General features: G+C 40.3%; 1 protein-coding gene across 3 annotated transcripts in view; it reads right to left on the bottom strand.

The window, feature by feature from the left end:
- LOC145480940 (dystrophin-like) overlaps positions 1–21,876 on the bottom strand; it is a 71,875-nt gene that overhangs the window by 22,790 nt on the left and 27,209 nt on the right. For all 3 annotated transcript variants that reach the window (XM_081459283.1, XM_081459285.1, XM_081459284.1), the window contains exons 26-43: positions 21,348–21,668; positions 17,688–17,861; positions 13,871–14,020; positions 12,688–13,005; positions 10,832–11,071; positions 9,739–9,886; positions 8,820–8,953; positions 8,274–8,546; positions 7,614–7,785; positions 5,942–6,316; positions 4,772–4,986; positions 4,122–4,274; positions 3,579–3,740; positions 2,838–3,013; positions 2,147–2,297; positions 1,744–2,061; positions 1,042–1,327; positions 510–652 (exon numbers count right to left, since the gene is read on the bottom strand). In XM_081459283.1, coding sequence (XP_081315409.1) covers positions 510–652; positions 1,042–1,327; positions 1,744–2,061; positions 2,147–2,297; positions 2,838–3,013; positions 3,579–3,740; positions 4,122–4,274; positions 4,772–4,986; positions 5,942–6,316; positions 7,614–7,785; positions 8,274–8,546; positions 8,820–8,953; positions 9,739–9,886; positions 10,832–11,071; positions 12,688–13,005; positions 13,871–14,020; positions 17,688–17,861; positions 21,348–21,668 — 3,909 coding nt within the window. The remainder of the gene's footprint in view (positions 1–509; positions 653–1,041; positions 1,328–1,743; positions 2,062–2,146; positions 2,298–2,837; positions 3,014–3,578; positions 3,741–4,121; positions 4,275–4,771; positions 4,987–5,941; positions 6,317–7,613; positions 7,786–8,273; positions 8,547–8,819; positions 8,954–9,738; positions 9,887–10,831; positions 11,072–12,687; positions 13,006–13,870; positions 14,021–17,687; positions 17,862–21,347; positions 21,669–21,876) is intronic.

Consider the following 21,876-nt stretch of genomic DNA (forward strand, 5'->3'; position numbering starts at 1 on the left):
AACGCAGCTTTATTTATACGGTTTGGCCTACCGTGCACACTAATCCGTCACTAAAACGGAGCTTTTCGAAAACGTTCTTCGAACCGGAGGAATTTGAAAACGCCGGCTTCGCGTTTTTGCGTGGATGCAGAACAATTTCAAAACAGTTTTTTTTTTTTCGAAAACGATCAAGTCACAATAATCGTGTGATTTCCCTGCCCGAATTTTCGTCAAACACAATTCCAAAATGGCCGGTCGCTGTTGCTTTTCCAAAATGACCGGTCGCTGCGGCGTAGTGCGGACGGAAAACATTTGATGCGTTTTCAGAGAGAAAGAGTTAAAAAACGCAACATACCAACTCCACCTTAACGGATCACCAAACATTTCTTTCATTGTGCGTTTCTTCAAACGCGCGTTAGGAAAGGACACGTTCCTCCACTTACACCCTTGCTGTTTCTAAGATAGCACTTCGTATCGGTAACATTTGACGCACTCTACACAAGTTATCACGCCACTGATTCCTTGTTTACCTTTTGCTTTTCTAGAAGTCCGTCCATGTCCTCGGAATCTCCAAGCACAGTCTTTTCTGTCTTCATCATCTCTGACAAGGTATCCAACCAGTCGTGGAGTTCAGACACTGCTTTGTCGAACTTCGGCCACGGAGATGCACTCTCTTTAGGCCAAAACAAATAAACATGTGAACAAGTTCCTATCACGGACAGCTATCTAATTCACACACACGTAATTCGTAAAATTAATCTCAATGGTTTCATTAACAAGCAAGCACTTAAGAATAAACTATGGGGGTGCCGTTGGCAGCAGGCAAGCATTCGCTACATCACAAGCTGGTAATTCTATGTCGTACGGAGAATAATTTCCTCATATAAAACCAAAATTACATTGACAGAGTATGCGGAAAACTGAAACATCTTTTGCGCTTATTTACGTGCAGAATATTAGATCCACTTGGTCCGCTGAAGAAATCCAGTCGCCAAAAGAATCCTTATACAAATTTAGGTGAAATAAAGACTGAACAACACAAACAAGAACATTTGTTGTTACCCTCTCTCCAGTCCTCCATGATCAGTGGTACCCCGGCGTGAACTGACCGCTGTTTCACCTCGACAGCAATCTCCTCGACAGCCTTACGAGGCGTGACGCGGGCCGCAAACAGTTTGGCGGTAAGTGACGCAATTCGACTCCAGTCATCGTTGAGAGCTTTGGCCTTGATTTCCAGTGGTTTGGGGACCTGATTTCCATCAAGTTTGCTCTCCCGTCTGTATCGCGCCATGCTTTCATTGATGCCGTCAAGCTTCGGTTGACGAGACTTCAGCGACTCTTGAACAGTCTGTGATAAAAACATGGATTACATAAATGAACCATATCTCCCTGAAATTGCTTAGTTTCTTTCTTGGTCTGAATCTCCTAATTCAGCACTGTCAGTGAAGCCAACAGTTTCATTTTTGGCCTCTTGAGATGAAAACAAAATGCGAATTAATGCCTTTAATATTTATTAGTCTTTTCAATGAGATGGCAGAGATTGTTTGCTCACAACCCGTGAAACACCTCGTGTGGCACAATTCCACTTTTTGAAACCACCAATCACATTCGAATCAAAACGGGCGAATGATAAATTCAAGCACGCCAGCTTTACATATCTAAAATGCTCCGTGTCGTAAGCTAAAATCCGCGAGCTGCATATCGCAGTTTCAGAGAGCTTGTTCGTATTCCTTTCTCCACAGACACTCTTTTGATGTAACAAACCTTAGGAACGACAACTTCTTGGTTGTACTCTCCACTTTCTTGCCTCTCTAACAATTCCCTCGTCGTAGAAGCCCACGAGCTTAGCTCCTCTAGATCCGCTAGGAACTCCGACACGCGCCTCAGCTTGGACTCCACTCCTCGCGTGCGCGTCGCGATGTCCGCGCGCAGGATGTCCCAGCGCGTGAGCAGGATATCGAGCCTGGTTCTGATGGTTTCAGAGTTGGGTTTGGAGATGGTGGGTTTGGACAGAAGTCGTTCCGCTGTCTGCTGGATGCTGTTCTTTGAATCTTCTCTGTTATTTTGTTCTTGTTGAACCCCCTGTGGCGGAAAACATCACAGCATTATTATTTGAGTTACTTAGCGAAAAATACCCAGCACTGTCATGCACAACTTGGGATCATACCTTGATCTTTTCAAGCAGTTCCTCTAACGCATCCTCGTCAGCAGGGGAAGGATCCTTCGTCTGCAGCTCCGAGTCCGCTTCGTCCATCCACTGCAGCAAGTCAGCACTCTCCTCCAAAAACTCTTCTATCTGCATGGCTTCTTCTTTAAATCTACATCATACGAAAAAGAACAATGGCTGTCATGCGTCGATAGCATGTCAAAAGAAGACCTTCGTTGAATCACTATAGCAGTTTCAAGAAGTGGTAAGCCCCTGAGAATTTTACACTAAGTCACTTTTACTTATAGCACTCCACCAGTTTGAATGCTAATTCAACCATTTTCCAAGCAGGAAGTCCGTAAAGCAATTGCAATTTCAGTATTTAGAAGGATACGAACATCTTCAAATACTCGCTTAAACAGAAATTAAAGTTTATATGAGTCGAAAGAGGTAAGTGCTAAGAGCTTAAAGGAGCTAAGTCACGGTTTCTACATCTAAAATTTTGAAGTCCGTCGTTTGTAATCCGTGTTAATCTTCTCCATCCTTAACCATCCTTTTTCCTTTATTGTATATTATTATCTCTTTGGTGTTTTTCTGTCTAAGTAAACTTTTATTTCCCGGTTTCCTTCAATCCTAAGGTTATTTTGTACGAAGCCAAAATAACTCAAAATAACGTGACTGAGCTCCTTTAAGGTTGTAACACCCTAACTACCTGTCTCTCCTGTCCGTCACTTGATTACAGATAGACTCCCAGCGCCTGTTCTGTGTAGTCAGTTTATCCCGCAACATGTCAGCCTCCACTGTTGTTGATTTACTGATAATCTCTTGTCCGGCTGTGTTCATGGCATTCACCGTGCTTTGATGACGACCGATACCATCTTCCAGAGCCTAGTAGCAAAGTATTTATAACATCAGTTATTTAATTACCACGAGTCTTGAGTATACCGGGCGGCTTCAATGTAGTATCAACAACGCACTGCTGATAAGTTTTGCTTTCATGCTAGAAAATTTAACTTCTTTCATTCATCGGGCAAACGAAGATTTTGTTTTGATGTACTAACAAATTCTCGTAGCAAACAAAAGAGAAACTCAGTAAGGAGATTTCATATTTCAAGCTTGGAGCTGTGTAAGATTTCATATTTCAAGCTTCGAACTGTGAGTGTTTAAGAAGCTCGCTTTCAAGTGTAGTGAGCCCCCCCCCCCCCCCCCTTCGCTGCAGTCGAGTTTCTAAATGCATTTAAGAAACAAGAAGATAATGTTTGCCGTGCGAAATTTTCACCACAATTGTTACAAATTATTTTGGGTTTTGAAACTTCATATTTGATCTTCAGTTTTAAATAAACCGAAAATAAACGCTGTGATAACGCTTTTATATATAAGAAAAAATTAGAAGTATGAAATCGAATTAGAAACCATTAATTTCTACGGATTACTCTAAGATACCAGGTTTCACCTTCTGTTCCTTTTTGGCAGCGCTGAATTCAATTTCTCCAGATGTTTCGTCGAGAACTTTCTCCGCATGCGTCATCCATGAGGTCACATCTTTAAGATCGCAGTGGAATTGGCGCCAAACTGCTACAGCCTTCTCCCAGCGAAGAGACCGGGCCTTGTAATCCTAGATAAGGAACAAAGAAAATCAGTCAATCAGAAGTTTTAAATCTAAGAATAGTATGCAAAAGGAAACTTTTCGAAAACGTTTACGAAACATTGTAAACTAAACTATACAGTAGAGAAGATAAAGGTTTCTCCGTTTTCGAAGATGACCTTAACAGAACAATTTGCAGTCCACGGCGCCTAAAGCGCGAACTAATAAATACTATACGTGACGGTTCTCAAATACAAAGATTAGCTCGCGGTCAATCTTCGGCAGTGTAAAAACAAATTTAAAACTATTTCGACAACGTTAGTCGATAAAGCCGTACCCAGGAACCAAATCAAGCAACTAGTTGAATTTCTATTCTTTAACACATAAAAGCTCGTATTCTCCCATATTTACCTGGTTAAGGTTATTCCATTGTAACCTGAACTTGCTAGCGGCTCTCTTTACAGCATCATATTCCTTTTCAGTACGCGAAGACTGCACAGTCTCGCTGCGAGAGAGTACTTCCGTCGCACGAGGCTCAAGATCCTCCAGCTTCTCGCTAATCAACTGCAAAAATAATTAAACCTTTCAGAGACCTGACATGAATGAAACGAAGGTAGAAAATAGAGATAAGTTTCTCTGCGCAAAATTATTTGATTTTCAACACTTGTGACGGTATATTTGTCGTTACTCCATGGCTTCCATTACAGTTGTTCGTTTGCGTCGTTACACAGTATCCGCTCTAAGGCTCCGTGCACACTTCGCCGGAGAAATTTGAAAACGGAGCTTGATTTCTACGGTTAGGCCTACCGTCCACACTAATCCGTCACGAAAACGGAGGCTTTGCGTTTTAGGACTTTTAGCGTGGAAAGAAAACATTTTGAAAACGAAGCTTTTCAAAAACGATGAGGTTACGATCATCAAGATATTTTCCCACCCGAATTTTACTCAAACACAAATTCAAAATGACCGGTGATTGTTGCGTTTTCAAATTCCTCCGGCGTAGTGTGGACGCGGCGTAAAATCGTGGTAAGACGTTGCGTGACATTGCGGCGGCGACTCACCTTCAGCTTGTCTTCCTGTTTGGAGAAGTCTTCAAAGTCTGCCTTCTGTAACTCAGGAGACTCCAGCAGTAGCTCGACCTCATGGACTTCATCTGACAGCTTCCTGGTGTCTTGTACCAGCTTCCATCCGGGAGTCTGTGCAGGCTCGTGTTCCACCAGAGTCACTTGCCAGCGGACTCGCGCTAAAGAGGACTTGGTCATGACATCTTCGCCTTCTGTTGACAGAAAAAAATGAGACGGTAGTGAAGAAGACGAAGTAGGAGAGAATTCAAAAACTTGAATACAAAATAGCAAGCTACTTAATTCAACCCCTCCTTAAGAGAGTCAAATTTAAATTTTTATCATTTATTTTCAATGGTGAAAGGCAAATAGCATCACATGAAAGTATTGAAAATATTGTACTGCTCAATTGGACTGTTCACACACAACACAGCACAGACTCAGCCTGACTCTGTTAAACGATATCATGAATAACTGATTAACCTTATTTCACAAGACATGAAAATGATTAAACTTACATGTATTTCACAAGACAGGAAAAAAGAAAATCGACTATAGTTCGCCGACAACGCGGTAATGCAATCGTCAACTTGAAGTGCTTACCATAACAAAGCAAACATTGTTCACAACTAATCCAAAAGAAAACAGCTGGTTGAATTTCGCTTCACACCATCTTCACCGTGAATTGGCAAAGCAAATTGAATGGACGCGCAATGAATAAGTAACAACGACTGCTTTTGGCAACATGAGACTTTCAAGAAAACTTTCTCTCTCCCTATGTTACAAGAATAATTTCACTCCATAGCGTTGGTGCAGTGTTTACTGTCTGTCCTCCACGACGTTCTAGCATTTCGTTGCAGCGACAGTCGTAAACTGTTCTGGAGTTATAATAATGGTTGCCTGTTTATTGGACGCCTCTGTAACGTTTTCTTCATAAAAAAAAAAAACTTTATATTTTCACGATTCACGTAACGGCGCGCGCGCGATTACCGACAAGAAGTACTAATGGTAGATATAAGACGGTCCATAACGGTGAGAGAATATGTTTTGATTTTCAGTCACGCCAAGCACGAGGCATTCAGGACTGAAAATCTAGAGAACTTAGTATTTTGAACTTGGCATTTAGGGTCAATTTTTAAACAAGGTGTACCGCAAGGAGAATTCGCTTACCTTCAGGCAGGGTGTAACCCTCACACTTGATGTCTTGCTTGTCAGCATCTCGACCAATCCACGCGTTGCAATTGAAAAAGTAAACCTTTCTAGTGGACTTGTCTTCAACGTAAAATCCTTTCACAAACCATTCATGCTTCGGCCCAGTCCTATCGTGCCAGACCTGAATTTTGTGTAAATCTCCCAGGTGAGGAACGTTGTAAACAGTGAATATATCGAGCTGATCGCGACAGAACTTGGTGTTGTATGTCTCGGATTTGTCCAATTTCAGTTTGGGTGATTTTCCTTTCTCGCCAAACAGTTCTACGGATACATTAGACTGTGTGCCGGCATCTTTTACATCACCCGTGTGAACTGTGATGCGGTAAGAGGTGGCTGGAAATAAAAATTCAGACAGAACAATTAGGCCCCCTCCGCACTACGCCGGAGGAATTTTAAAATCGGAGGTTTCACTACGAAAACGCGTCAAATGTTTTCCTGCTCACACTACGCTGGAGGAATTTGAAAACCGAGGTTTCACTATGAAAACGCATCAAATGTTTTCCGTCCACACTACGTCGGAGGAATTTAAAAACGCAACGATAACCGGTCATTTTGGACTTGTGGTTGAAGAAAACTCGGGCAGGGAAATCAAATGCTTTTATCGTGATGTCATCGTTTTTGAAAAGCCTCGTTTTCAAAATGATTTTTACCCGCACTAAAACGCAAAGTAGGCGTTTTCCAATTCCTCCGGTTTGAAGAACGTTGTCGAAAAGCTCCGTTTTCGTGACGGATTAGTGTGGACGGCAGGCCTAAACGTAGAAACAAGGCTGCGTTTTCAAATAACTCCGGCGTAGTGTGGGGCCTTACTCATAAAACGAAACTTTTAACATATAACAGCCCAGTAACAAACCGTAACCCAGTTCATTTAGCTTAATTAAACGGTTACTCAAGATGTCCCACATGATAACTCTTTCACCAACCTCTAACTTGTCATACTTTTTCCGCAACGAAACAAAGTAGACAGGTTATGAGAATCCAATGAGAAGGCAATCATTTCAGGAAAAGCGTCTTGATTTAAGGGCCCCAGTCAGTCTCCGCCATTTTCGAAGCCATCGAAATTATTGATATTGCATTGTGACGCGAAATCTTATTGCTTTGCTCTTGGTTGTGTTCCTGAAAGTATGTTAAATTATCTTTAGTAGTTTCGCAGTGATTACCTTCGCTTCGACATGCTCTGAATAAAACGTAACAGCCAAACTGTCGCATGTAAACAAAACCAAAGGTTGACCAGGGCCCTTTAAGATTCTCCCAAACGGAATGTGCGAAAAGCCAATGTCGCTATTGAGTATTCGTATTCCATGTATCTCTTTGAAGTTCTTCTACCTTACGCAAGGTATATCAGAGCACCTTCCGTTCCCCCACTGGGTCAAATTTCCTCAAAGATCTCTAACTTGCCACCAGTCGTCTCTCATCGTATTGAATAATAACGAGGGACGTGTGGCGTGAGCGTGGAAGCGTGGAGGGTTATGGAAGCCCCTGCTTAGTAACTTTACCCCAGTCGACTCTCGCTCCTATCAGGGACTCAGAGACGGCTGGGGAAGAGTCAGCAAAGATCTCGTAACACACCATTACGCTGATTTCTCAAATCTTTCTACACAAACAAACTACGTTATCAGCCGGCTTCACTTACTATCCCCAGCAGGTTTCTGATATTGTGTGAACTTGGTGTGAACGTCCCTGAACCGCTTTCTTAACCGCTCAATCTCACGCGGAGACAGGATTTGAACTCCCTGTCTGTCGAGTTCCTCGATATTCTTGAACACCATCTCATACTTTGCTTGCTGCTCCTCGATTTCTTCCGGCTACAAGAGAGTTAAAAACGAACTGTGAGCAAGTATCTGACTGATTAAAGGAATTATTTACACGCATTTCTTGAATTCAATCTACGGCAGCGTTATCACACCAACATTAGACACATAGGCTTCGCTTTTACTGTCTGAGACAAGCGTGATTGGAAAGCGGCGATATCACTGATACAGAGACACAGTACTGTGTCTGGTTGTTTTCATTGTGTCTGCAATAGTTAAACCATTGCACTTCTAACACAGCAGGGCAAAATGTTTGTTTGCAATTTTTTGTACGTGTGTATGTGTTTTTTCGGAAAAAAATCTTTTAAATTGTCATTAGTTTTCTGGTCAAAATGAGGACGATACGTATGTAAAAATCGCTAAGGATAGTGACCTACTAGCCCGTTAACATTACTCTTATTCAAATCTCTTGACGTGTATTTGAAGAGCAATTTAAAAACAGCAGAATACAGCCTGGGTACGAGAGTAGACCCAGTCCCTACCTCTACCGCCAACCCCTTGTCTTGCTCCATCTTCTTGAGCCACGCATCGATATCGTCCATGTTGCTCCTGAACTGATACCAGTTGGGCACGATACGAACAGCTTTCTTCTGCTTCTCTACCTCGTCACAGGCCTTCAACCAGCGACTTGACAAGTCAAGCAACGCCTGGTGGATATGATCCCCTCTTGCCCCCTCCCTGTTAGCAAGAAGTTTGCTCTCTTTCAGCAGGTGTTCCACAAGTGGCTGAAGGTTGTCGATTTGACCCTCTGCAGCCTGAAACAGATAGAAAACTGTAGGTCGGCGAAGCGTGCTAAGACTTAAAAGTCACTAAACTTCGAATCTGGTCAATAATTCTAATTGGCCAGTCCAGTTTTCTTTAAACATAAAATCAACATACCACAAATTTATTCTTTTTAATAAGCGCCATAAACAACTCGGAATGTTGGAAAGGCATTTGAATAGCTGACGTTTTTCCATTTTTTTGTTTAGTATTTTGTTTGTTCAGGCAAAGGTCTGTTTCTTCATTATTGCACAAATCCAACGTACCTTGATTTTCTCGTTCACTTCATTCTCAGATGATTTCTTGGGGGACTGGATATCATTGATGAGGTCTTCAAGACTTTTGACATCCAACAAGATCTGATCCAAACGTCTTTGGAAATCATCGTCAACATACTGACCTGAACAAAACATAATGCATCACTGTCAGTCGATAACTTCATCATGGCCGCCACAGACGTAACTTTTCAAAATTCCGGAGTTTTCCCTTTTAAATATAACTTCCCTAATCAAATAAATACAAAATTTCAGATATAGTAGCAGCCTCCAGCCTCATTTTACAACAGTCCTTTGCCCCCATTCATGTAAGACTGATAATTAAAAAAAAAATCTGGCCTTCTTCGTTAAGGAAAAACATCTTTGAGATCACAGTCATCTGAATGTTCAGTTTCCAGCTTTCAATGGCATTAAATCATTGGTGTTACTACTGCAATTTTCCCTGACTTTTCTTCAAATTGTCCATTTTTCCTGAATCAAAATAAAATTCCCTGACTTTTCCCTGACCTTTGAAGAATATTCCCTGACCATTTCCTGACCTGTGACAAGCCTGTTCATGCATCACGCAAGTTATCCCAGTGGCGTGTCGACAGACAAATCCTCTCCACGGGTCTCCATAAATTTCGTTTCGTAATAGTTACATGTAGGAGAATTTGATCATCGATTTTAACAAAACAAATTTGCGTTTGGTGATAGATTTTCCTCTTTTTAACTACTGAGCTTAACGCCGAAAATAAAAGTTATATTTTCAGGTTAAATAATGAGTAAATAAGTTAATGGTAGAAAATGTGAACGAATTCTAGGTGGTAGAAGGGTACCTTTTGTCGAAGAAGTACACATGATAATGTCGAGACAGTTTTTCATATGCACGAGATTATCACCATTAAAAACTAATTTGACATGTATTTACCCGAGTCTGGAGTAGTGCTTGTTGTGTATGTCCGGCGTGTTGTGATGGTCTCGACGATGGGTTGTCCACTGTCGGTTTCTGTTCTTTCTTGTCTTTTCAAAACCTCTTCAACTAAACCTCCGGGTGCTGACGAAACTGTCTTGCGTTCCTGAAAAAGAAATGACAAATCCATGAAATAGAACAACAGGGAGGTAAAGTAAAAAGTTTAACTCTGCATACGAGCCAAATGGCCCAGCAGGCCGGAGCTTATCTCGGTTACTGTAGCATGAGGCGACTAGGAGTATTTCCTCTTCCCCCCTGGATGGGATGCTAGTCCATCGCAGGGTTACCCCAGCATTAAATTCGCCGGTACCCATTTGTATACCTGGGTGGAGAGGCACTGTGAGAGTTAAGCGTCAGGCCTAAGAACACAACACATTGTCCATGGCCAAGCCTTGAACCCGGACCGCTCTATCCGGAGTCGAGCGTCCTAACCATGGGGTCACCGCGCCTCCACAGAACAAAAGGGAACAAAGAGCTTAATCTTTGATAACGCGGTTTTTGATTACCATTATTACCATTAGAGTATCATCACTGAAAATATTTCAGCCAATCACCGTTGCTGTCAATGACGTCGCTGACCAATCAGCACAAGCGCATGGCAAACACGGAAAACGCCGAGTGAGTCAAATAAAAGTTTTTGCAAACATAAATGTCCCTCAAAAAGCATTCGGTTTATGCATGCAAGAACGGAAACATCGAAATGCGACCGCACCGTTCAAGCTCAAGGCCCTGTCCACACTACGCCATAGAAATTTGAAAACGTAGTCAATCACCGGTCATTTTTGATTTTGTGGTTGAAAAAAAAAAAAAACTCGAGCAGGGACTGGAAATCACCTGATTATCGTGACGCCATCGTTCACACTACTAAAACGCAACGCCGGCGTTTTCAAATTCCTCCGGTTTGAAGAGCATTTTCGAAAAGCTCCGTTTTCGTCATGGATTAGTGTGGACGTTAGGCCTAACCGTAGAAATAAAGCTGCGTTTTCAAATTCCTCCAGCGTAGTATGGACGGGGTCTATAAACATAAAGAGGCAGGGGTTTTTTATCTGACCGTGACGATAATCTCAGTTTCCACTCGTCCTCCTTTAGCTCTCGCTTCCTTTGCTCTCTTTTTCGTGTCTTCTAATTCTTCCTCCAGTTGACCGATTCGCGCCGAGAGATCGTCCCAGCGCCTGTCAAGAAGTCGCTTGTAAGGCTCCATGATCTGACGACCACGATGAACGAACTCACCGCTCTGTTTCCTGATCAGGTTAAGTTGTGGCTCGCGGTTTTTGATGCTCTCTTGTATTTCCTGAAAGCAAATAAACAGAGTGCTCATTCGGTAAAAGTCCCTAACCTCCAACTGACTCTTAGTCTCTAATGAATTGTAAAGCGTTATTGACCAGTGTATGTTAATAGCGCTACAACAATTATTAAATTACTAATTATTATTTAAGTATTAATTATTATCGAATCATTAATTATTACTATTTTTCCTATGAAAAACAAGGACTGGGGAGAGACTAAACTCGTACCCAGATCTCGCTCTGGAGAGACCGTAAAACAGAACCGTCCCATGTAAGCTAACGCGTTTTTTCAAAAGGGAATGGGGGAGAGAGTGCACATTTTTGCTTTTCGGATCGTCTGCAAATTTAAAGAGAGTATGTCTATGAATATGCCTACGCCTGCACAAAAAAAGCTCTTTTTTGTCAAACATGGGAGTTAGGCACAACTTCGGTCTTGCCTGGAAAGCGGTTTTGCGAGATCATCAGTGAAGCGCGCGCGTAACACTTGGATGGGGACCCTCCAGGAACTCGTGTCGCCCATTCGGCTGACAACCAAAAAACTGCAAATAGCATGCCTAAGTAAAGAAAGCTCTGGCACAGAGTATTATTATCCCAAGAGGTAAACAATATCCTCTCTATTAACGAAACAATAACTTATCCAACTGAAAATATAGAACAAGATTTAAAGTGAAATTGCGCAGTAATTTCGACATGATCAGTTGTGATAATATTGTAATCCTTTTCCGTCGCGTCATCTTTTGTCGTCCTAACTTCTAATCTTGATGCGTTGCTATCATTTTTGGGTTAACGTTTAGCAAAATGCGACCATTATTGAATGACTTCCTTTAGCCTAGGTCTGTCTTTTGACCTTCACTTAAACAATGCCAAAATTAGCTACCTATCTCATGACCATGCCAAGTATATAAGCCAATATCTGCATGGTATTGAGCCTCGCGTATTCAATTAATTAGCCAGAGTTTTTATATGATCCGATATAAATAAGGTGTGAGGAATATTAAGTACTTAACACTTCAGCTTTTCTATACTTTATATTCTTGAAGAGTAATCACAAGTTGGTGAATTAAAGGCTCTAGACTAGATATCTTAACACACTGCGTGGCACAATGTGAGTCGCTGCCATCCTGTATCTAGACCTAGTGAGCTTCTAAAGATGTTAAAATCAATGCAAACTCCCCTTGGATGAGACCTCAAATACTAACGCATTCCAGAACACTTCCAGAATATTTGCAGTTAGAGCGAGTCAAATCGCTTTTTTTTTCTCAAGTAAAAAGAATCGAGAAATGGTGTAGACGAATCGATTGAAGTTCCAAAGCAATATCGCTTACATAATTAAATACCACGAATGTACTTAGGGTAGACGTAAATGCATAGACGAGAACAAAAGGCATCAAGTATTTCAGACTATCCATCAATAACTAAAAGGTACCGATTGTCATGCATTTTTGATCATTTAAGTTCTGAGAATTTGGAGGTATATCAAATCAATGAGCCCTGGCTGATAATGTTCTGTATTTTTGTCGCCAGTCTTCTCAACCACAAACTTATATTGTCGGTTTAAATGAGATGTTATCACTCATGCAGCTTAGAGAGATAAGTCTAAAATCCCAATAAACACACTCACATCAATTTTGTTTTTGGCCAAATCAACCTCCTCTTCTTTGGGGTGAACTTTGCTCGTTTCTTTTTCCATATCTTCCAGCCATTGGTTCATCTGATCCACAGACTTCTCGAAATCAGCAAGCTTTGCCTTGTACTTAGGCAAAGTCAGCATCCTCTGTTCCGCGGCCGAGCTCAAATCCTCCCAAGCATTGTTGATACGGGTTAACCTGTCTTCTAAATTCTCCAGTTGGCCTGTTTCGGACAAGTCTACTAACTCTCGGCCAACTTGTGTAAGCTGCTGTACATCTGACATTTTTCCTGTAACCTCTTGTACAAGTCCCTGGTGGAAAAAAAAAAATACATCCACGTTTCAATAGGAAATTAAGAGTAACGACTCGGAGTCCAAACTATGAAAGTCAAGCTGAGCTTTTAAACGCCACACCAACACACTGTAAAACCAGGTGCGTGTAGATTATCGATGAAAAAAACAGTCCTATTTTTCCGATCAAACATTTATACGACCTAACGGTGAAGATTTAACACAACAGACATCCTTGATCCCAAATTAGGTTGGACGGATCAATACACTACCTTGTAGTACCTAACATGCCGGCTTGGAGATTCATAAACCAAGATAAAACCTTCAGGCATTTTTTTTTTCCTCTCGTAAAAGAAAAATACTCTTCTTGCTTTTTCCACACAAGTAGTGTGAAAGCTTCAGTAAAGTCGCTTCGTTTCGTGACGATAAAATACAGCCTTGATTAGGACGCATCTCTATAGTATTTCTTGTAAACACTGTGATATTGGATTAGAGGCTGTCAGCACGAATTGTTTCACTGAAAAACTACGGGCATTGGTAGAAAGGAACGAATTAATATTATGGATCAAAATGTCGCAGTCGTTACACCACAGCCTAGGGTCGGGAACAGTTTATATTTGCTTACAAGCAAGTTCAAACGAGAGATAATCTGCAAATCCCATCCTCGCGCTTTGTTGAAAAAACTCAATGTATCTTCCTGTGGGCTTCTTAGAACCTTACTGCGGATCATTTCGGAAGCGGATCTGTCTCAATTCCCTGCGGTTGTTTATCGAATCACGAAATGCGTCTCATCCTTAGCAATAGGATTACGTGACGCTAGCGCTTTAGATCGACGGGAAACTCTACGCCACAAAATACACAAGATTAAACCATGCGCCAAACTAACCTTGTTCCACTTGATCTCGGCGTCCACATCCTCTGGGAATCCTGCTTCCTCTCTCCTCTTAACATCACTTGTCTTGTCTTCCAGCCAGTTCTCCAGGCTGCTCATATCGCTCTCGAGTCGCTCAGCTAACGGCAAAGCCTCACGGAATGCCTAAAAACCAAACAGCTTAGTGTCACTGTATCGAATTTGGAAATGCTCTATTTCAAATCAACCCAGACAAGTTTTCACAAGACGCAACCTTTGGCGAGCGCAGTAGCTAACTCACAGCCACGTTCGCGGTTGGAAGGAAGTATATTCATCTCGTGACAGAAATAATCCTTGGCATGTGTTGTGTCACGCCACTTGATGGTCAATCGCGTGACTTTGCCGCCAAGTTCACATAGGTAGACATTTTCGTAGCCTGTGTACGTAACATCGCGCACGCCCTCACATGATTTATGAGTGTTGTGACTTTCGGTAAAGATTTTTAACAGCGCCATCAAGAATAACCCGAAATAACCTAGATATGTTTCACCTTATCAAAAGATAAGACAAAGACAAAACACTCCAGTCGCTGATATCACACAAAAAGTTTACTACCGGGTCCCTTTGAAATTAAAATAAATAACAACAAAATCACTTAATCCACTTCAAATTAATACTGTAGATTTGCAACAAGTCGCTTATGATAATGTGACATCCTGAAAATTTACAATAATATACTTTCCACAAAAAAACACAGGATAAAAAACGGATTTCAAGGAATCCAATTGAGTTTTTGCTTTATTGTGTGACTGCTAGACTTAAAAGACAGGCATTCTCTTTCTTGACCAAAACATGTTGATATTCAATGTGTATCACATTCACACTAACTCAAGTGTGTTGAGCCAGAATTTTCAAGCGGTCAAAAATTTCGTAGCTTTCTCCCGTAATAGCTAACAAAAGTAACAAAAAAACAACTTTGAACTTCCAAAAGGAATGCCTTTTTTACAATTACATAACATTACAGTTCTTAGAACGTGGGATAAGGAAACAAGGAAACTAGTGAGAGGTAATTCCAATAGAAAAACTACATGACTGATAGATGGAAAGCATTACAGAACTGATGCAGTAGGATTTCTGTAAACAAATCACTCTTCAGAAAAAATACAAAATTATACCATGTAAAAAAAGTCATGATAGCGAAGAAAATCTTTGCTGGCCGCACCTACGACCACAACTAACACTGAGAAATAAATATTAAGTCACAAAATAATTTGGCACAAGTTTTCATTTCACAGCGACGACGAAAACGTTTGTAAAAGCTGCCACTGCAAAACAAAAACTCAAGAACACGGCTTTCAAATTCTTTCCCAATGTAAGTTGTTAGAATTACAATTCTTCAAGCTCGCAATCCAAAACGTAAAAATACGTATTAAAGTTTAAAGATTTACCGTCAATTCAAGTCACTATAAAGAATGAACTAATCGGTTACCTTTCGATTCTGTCGGATATCGCATTCCTCGGAAAAAATTTCCAAATTACCACGGAGTTGTACTTAAGTCATTTCAAAATCAGGCGGAATAACCGAAGCGATAATTTTGACTGCAATCAAAACACTGCAGCAACGCCGCTGGAATAATAAATCCAACGAGAATCACAACAGATGTCGCAGCTTATCTGTGCAAGATCTGGGAGGGCCGACGGAACGAAACCCAATGAAAGAATAAAATGCAGGTTTTGTTTATGGCTTAATGATTGCTAAGTCGACGTGAAACAGCAAGTATTAGGTTAAACAAAAAAAGGTCACTTTTGAATCCTGCTGTATAGCAATTAATTCATGCCTTGACCAGCCAATAATGAAAGCTGTGTACAAAAAAAAAAATCGACCAAATTGTTATTCATCTGCTTGTTAAGAATAACTTGGTCAGAAGAGAAATTTACCCAGAAAGATAAACCATTGAAATATCGCCAGATTACCTGTAAGAAACATTGTCAAGTAAGTTTGTGAAATTTATGAAACAACACTGAAATCGCTTCAACTTCTCATGAATTAAACTCTTGACTCCTCAAGTGCGATCAGACATATCATTTCTCTTTGTAATATTTATCCATGTTTAGTGAAGCAGACAGGTGATTGCAATCAGTACAAATAAATTCTCATATCTAAGACCACAAGAAATGTGTAGAGATAAGGGGAGAGAATTGATGGTTCAATCTTGGGCTTAAAAGAGTTAAGGAACAAAATCACAGCAGGGTAAAATAAACACTAACCAAAAAAATACGAATTTTATCGACCACTTTCACAAAACCTTGGAAAAATCAGAGCAGAAATATCAATTTCAGATCAAAATTCATAGTTATCAAAAGGATAAAACAATGAATTCACAAAAAGCAATCGAGTGTTACTGAAGAGAACTGTGTTGTTTTTGTTCAGATTTTCTCTTGATATCCCGGAAATACAAAAAGAGGGTCAACGAAAACTAAGATTACACGTTGGGGATCTTCCCGGATGTCCTCAAGTTTGACAGTGAGACAAGAAGAGACAATTGTTTTCAAGGCACGGCGAGGTGACTATCCCCATTCAATAAATATGCTAGAATTCAGGATTTCGTTCGACGCAATCACGCGATCCTGCCATTATAACAAGCTGCCAAAATTACCATACTTGTGAGATTGTTTACAGGTCATTGCAAGCCATCAAATCCACCCTTTTGTGCTTCCATGTTTATCGAGACAAATAACAACTATATGAATTTCTTGTGATTTTCGTCGCTTAAAAAAAAAACGTTTCGAGTCTACTAACCTGAATAAAAGCTCAAAATTCCTGTTTCAGTCAACGTTCAATTATTTGGAACTAAACTTTGACAACAATCAATGCACAGAAATTAAAGAAACTAAATCGCTCGAAAACGATTTCATCAACCTTTGTCCTGCAACAAGACTGGATTTTCCCTAAATATACTAACAAATTACCAGAAAATTCCCATGAAAACCAAGCCATGTGAAACCACACAAAAAGCAATCAGTAAAGAGTAGAGGACATATTAGATTCCAAATTTGTTTTTTAACTTTAACCCTTGTGCGTCAGCGTAAGAGCTAAGTATAGCAAGATCTCCCACGTGGATGGGCAGCACAGCTGGCGTAATATTTCAAAGAGCTTTATTCTTGTTAATCCCACCGGGAAAGGAAATTATTGTTTCTGTTTTCGAGTGGATTATTGTGAAGAGCTGCCATGAACGAAGAGTGTGGGCGGAATTGAAATCAAAAGATCGCGAGTTCAAATCCTACAACTTCAAGTAATTCAACGAGGCCGGAGACTTCTCTAAAGGGCAATGTAAAAAAAAAACCTTAACATTCAGTTTTTCAGAAGTTTAACTCGTTTAGTTGCTAGCTTGGAGTACCTAACCTCATTGCTAAATACTTTAAACTCCTTGAAATATTAATTTTGAGAAACTGGTGTTGGACCAAGATAAACAAGATACCTCAGAATTGACTTCTTTGTTCTGATAGATTGACAATGTATGAAAAATTTCTAAGCATGGTTTTTCTTGAAAAGCAAGAATTTGACACTGAAAAGTGAAATTGGTACTTTCCTTGTATGTAGAACCTAAATGATATATAGAGATCAGTGAAAGTATATAATCTCAGTTTTGCCTTGTTTTCCTGTGCATACGAGCTTTTCTCTTAAAGGCTTTAACGCATTTACATCGTATATACATTTTCTCACACGCGGTCACTCAGACAACAGCAGTACATTTTCGCTAATTTTTCACCCTACACGAAAACAATGATTTGCCTCTAGAGGAGAGCCTTTGTCAGCTCGTAAGCCAGTTGTGCTTACTGCGCATGCACTTACCTCCTCCTTTGTCCGCACTTTCTTCTCCAGTTCCCTGTGCTCGTGAACGACTTCCTCGACTCGTCTTTCGACTCCAGTCCTCTTTTCTTCTGGAACTCGCTCCATAATCTGGAACCCAAGCTTCCTGACTTGATCCAAGTCGTTTTTGATGGTGGACAATTCATCTTTGTATGTCTGAAGAGAGAGAGACACATCGTTACATCGGTAACGTCAACGTTTAGCCATTACAACATCTTGAAAAGTTTAGCCTAATTTTTTTCAAGTTCGTCGTTTGTAATCCGCGTCAATCTTCTCCATCCTTAACCATACTTGTTCCTTTATGGTTTATTATTGTCTCTTTGGTGTTTTTCTATTTTAGTAAACTACTATTTTCAACTTTCCTTCAATTTAAAGGTAATTTTGTACGTGGGCAAAGTAACTCAAAATACCGTGACTGAGGTCCTTTAAAAAGAATCACAATATTCAGAGAGGAAGTGACATCAGCCTTGGCTAGTTTTCATGCAGATCCTGATCGAATGGGAATTTGGAGAGGAGGAAAACCGGAGTACCCGGCGAAAACCTCTCGGAGCAAGGCGAGAACCAACAACAAACTCAACCCACATATGGCATCGGGTAGGAATCGACCCCGTACCACATTGGTGGGAGGCGAGCACTCTCACTGCTGCGCCATTCCCGCTGTCCAACTAAGTCGTCACTAACGCATCGCAAATCCACGAAGCTTCTAATGACCCGCGCGATATCACGAACGCGTGCCTTGACGCGCGCGCGTAAGATCTCAGGAAGACTTGTAATAACACTTGTTCAATGTAACTTCATTCAACGGGAAATACACACATATAAATCAAGGAAACCACATGCGTGTTAAGCGTATTTCCCTAAACACCGCGCCAGGCCTATTCTTTCCAGGTCTCGGCTGGTAATGGTCCCTACCAAAAGCACTCGTTACGAGACCAATTTTTGCGGTCGACCACTGATGTGCCCGGTAACTTAAGTGAAATTTTAATAGCTTTTAATTCTGTGGTAATTTCCGCGCTTCAATAAGAAACTTCAGCAATAACGTAACTTAAAAACCTTAACTGTAAAAGGTGCTACTTTCCACTTTGCCACCGTTGCTAAGCCAGATATTAATGGTTTATATTTGAACGTTTCTAGACTCGCCCAAAACAGCATCTCCACTCTTTTGAACAAATTTGTTGTAAAAATTTGCACAATGTGACTTAAAGTTCATCTAGCTATTAGAAAACGACAAAAAATTCCAATGAGGCAAGTATACGGGAAGACTTGCCTTAACCTCAAAAGTTTTCGGTAAAAGTGCTTTCCTGATGCTTCTGATGGCAAATATTCCAGGAAAGAGCTATCCTACATGTATTTTTGAAAGTGAAAACATACACGTAAACGTACGACCGGCTTTAAAAATAACACTAATTTTCGTAGTTCTTCGTGCAACGTTCTGGGTTTCTTACAGAGAGGAAAAAGTACCTACAGAGAACATGCGTAACAAAATAAAACGAACAAAATTACCTCAGCAACAGATCGCAACTTGTCGCGAAATGACGAAAACATCCTCCAGCAAACTGATCGCGAAAAACAATCTACATCACAAATCTACAAACTTAATTTGTCGACGGAAAAAGAAAATCCTGGCTCAAAACAGTCACTACAGGAGGTCGCTTGAAAAATAGGTTGTTGAAACTACAGTAAGATTTGTTTTTACAATTTTGAAAATATCGTAATTGTAATTCAAAGCAACAAGGACGGCTCAATGACACAAGGTTTATTCAATTTTCGAACGAAATTCTAACACTTTATTGCGGTTTAGCATTTTCGACAAAAGAGCCAAAGTTTAAAAATACAAATAGAATTCAGATTCTGCCGAGAAAACAAACCCGAATGCAACAACTGTAAACAAGATTTTGTTCGATTCCCGCAAACAACAAAATATTGGAAACAAGCGCCATTTCAAGACTAAACTTCAAACTTTCTATCTCAAATTCATTAAGATGACAAAGGCCTCACGTTATCTCTAGATCTTGCGTTCGCATTTAAAAATCTGCGTGAGGTTGAGTCTCTCAAAGAATTCAGTAATTTTTCAATATGGATAGTAATGAAGCCCGTCCCCTTGGTTAAATAATTTTCTTTTGCAATAATGTAAAAAAAAAGTTTTATGTTTTGAAAAGCTGCACGATTTATTTTACTTCTGAACGAGTCTGTGAGTATTTAATGCTGATTACACATTGAAATAACGCATTTCAAAATTACCTCAAACATAGACGTGATACAAATTTTAGAAAAAAACTGATTTATGTCTGTGTTTAAGAGCGCTGTTTTAAATCCCGAATTATTCATTTAAATCATGCTCTTGTGTTCACAAAAAGATGAGTTATCATCCACGATCTTTCCTTCAAAAGGAAGATTCCAGAAAATAATCCTTCATCAATGACAGCGTTATAAAATCTTCCGAAACAAACTGGCTGATAGCAGAGCTAGAAAGTGACCTGACACCGCATGTTTGAAAAGTTATCAAATGATTGACTAGGAATGCGAAAAAAAGAAAGTTTCCGCGACTACAAGTTCTCGCCGCTGAGATGGTAGCTAAAAGTACTAAATTATTAATAACAAAAACCAATCACCTGATGATCAAACTTCTCGCCCACAGCTGTCTGCAGGATTATCTAGCCCTGCTACATGTAATTCTTTATCATATTTTAAAAACTATCCCAAACCACAAGTCTACCGCAGAGCAACAAAGGGTGCCTTCCCTTGGGGTGATCTGGATAAGGATCAGTGATCCAAGATCACTCAGATCATGGTGCATCAAAGAGGCCAATGAATCCACTCTGGTCACGGATTCATCGGCTCCTTTGATGCACCATGATCCAAGTGATCTTTGATCACTGATTCTGATCCGGATCACCCAAAAGGAACGCGTCCAATAAGATTAAAACTCAAGTGCTTACGATTCAACACTATAGACAAAACAAAGACTTCCAATGGAGGAAAGCAAGCGAGAACTGAATTGAATACGTAATACAGACTTTCGAATTCGAACACAGCTAAAACGAAGATGTATAGCGTTTTTTCCTTCATTTCACCTCTCCTCAACGAGGCAATTTTATACGGCATAGTAATTAAACTTTGACATCCTCAATCCCGTCTTATCCAACTGAGCCCGCAGCTATCGTCTCTGCGGTCAGTTGAGTTGCTATGCGAACTAATCAATCATTGTATGACACGTTGATGGAACCACATCCCAAGAGCGAGCTTGTTAATTCATCAAGGAACCTGTTTCGGATACTCAAAAGTATTTTCCAATAGAAAGTTTCCTAGTGGCTATTGACGTTTTGTTTCGTTTTTTAGATCTTTTTTTTTTTCGAAATCTGGAGGTCCCTGGTTCAAATCTTCCATTCTACCGCCATCTGGATTTGTTTTTAGTAGTCACGAGTTCAACTCCTCGACCGCGTTGGGTAAATAACCAACTTGTCAGCCTGCGACCAGTTGGGATTCTGAAAAGTTTATGTTCAATTTGAAAGATTTGTTTATTTATTTATAGTGTTCCCAATCAGCACACCAGTGCGAAATACATTTGACACTTAAGTAAAGTTATTTATTTTAATTATTTTATGTTAATGAAGAAATTGAACGAACAATGATTACGCTTACCACACATTTATCCAGGAGACTCTTAATATTCCTCGGCTCAGCGGACTCCAACTTCAGCTTTTTGACGCCGCGCTGAATCTTGTCCAAATCAGTTAATGTCTGTCCGTGAAGCGTATCAAACTCTGCCTCTAGTTTCTTGCCGGGCTGTTCTTTGACTTCTCTAAACTTGGTGTGGATTGCAACCCACTTTGTTCGGAGTTGCTCCAGTTCTTTAATCAACTTGAGGTACACCGAGCCTTTGGGAGTATTGCTCAGTTCGTTGCACGTGGATTCGACTGAGTTCAATAGCGATTGATTCAGAGAAAATTCCTCTTCTAAAGCCTGTTGTTGTAGGACATAGAGAGTTAATTATAATGGACATTTGCTGACAAATAAAATATGTGGTTTGTAATGAAGGACGAAAGATATGTTGCTTTGTTTTTGTTGCTATTTTGTTTTGTTCGTTTTTTTAACGTTTCTTGATATAAAGTTGTTTTTGTTGTTGTTGTTGTTGTTGTTGTTGTTTGTCTCTTCGTTTTTTTTCTTTTCT

This window comes from Orbicella franksi, chromosome 3, assembly GCF_964199315.1.
Source record: "Orbicella franksi chromosome 3, jaOrbFran1.1, whole genome shotgun sequence".
NCBI classification, from domain to species: Eukaryota; Metazoa; Cnidaria; class Anthozoa; order Scleractinia; family Merulinidae; genus Orbicella; species Orbicella franksi.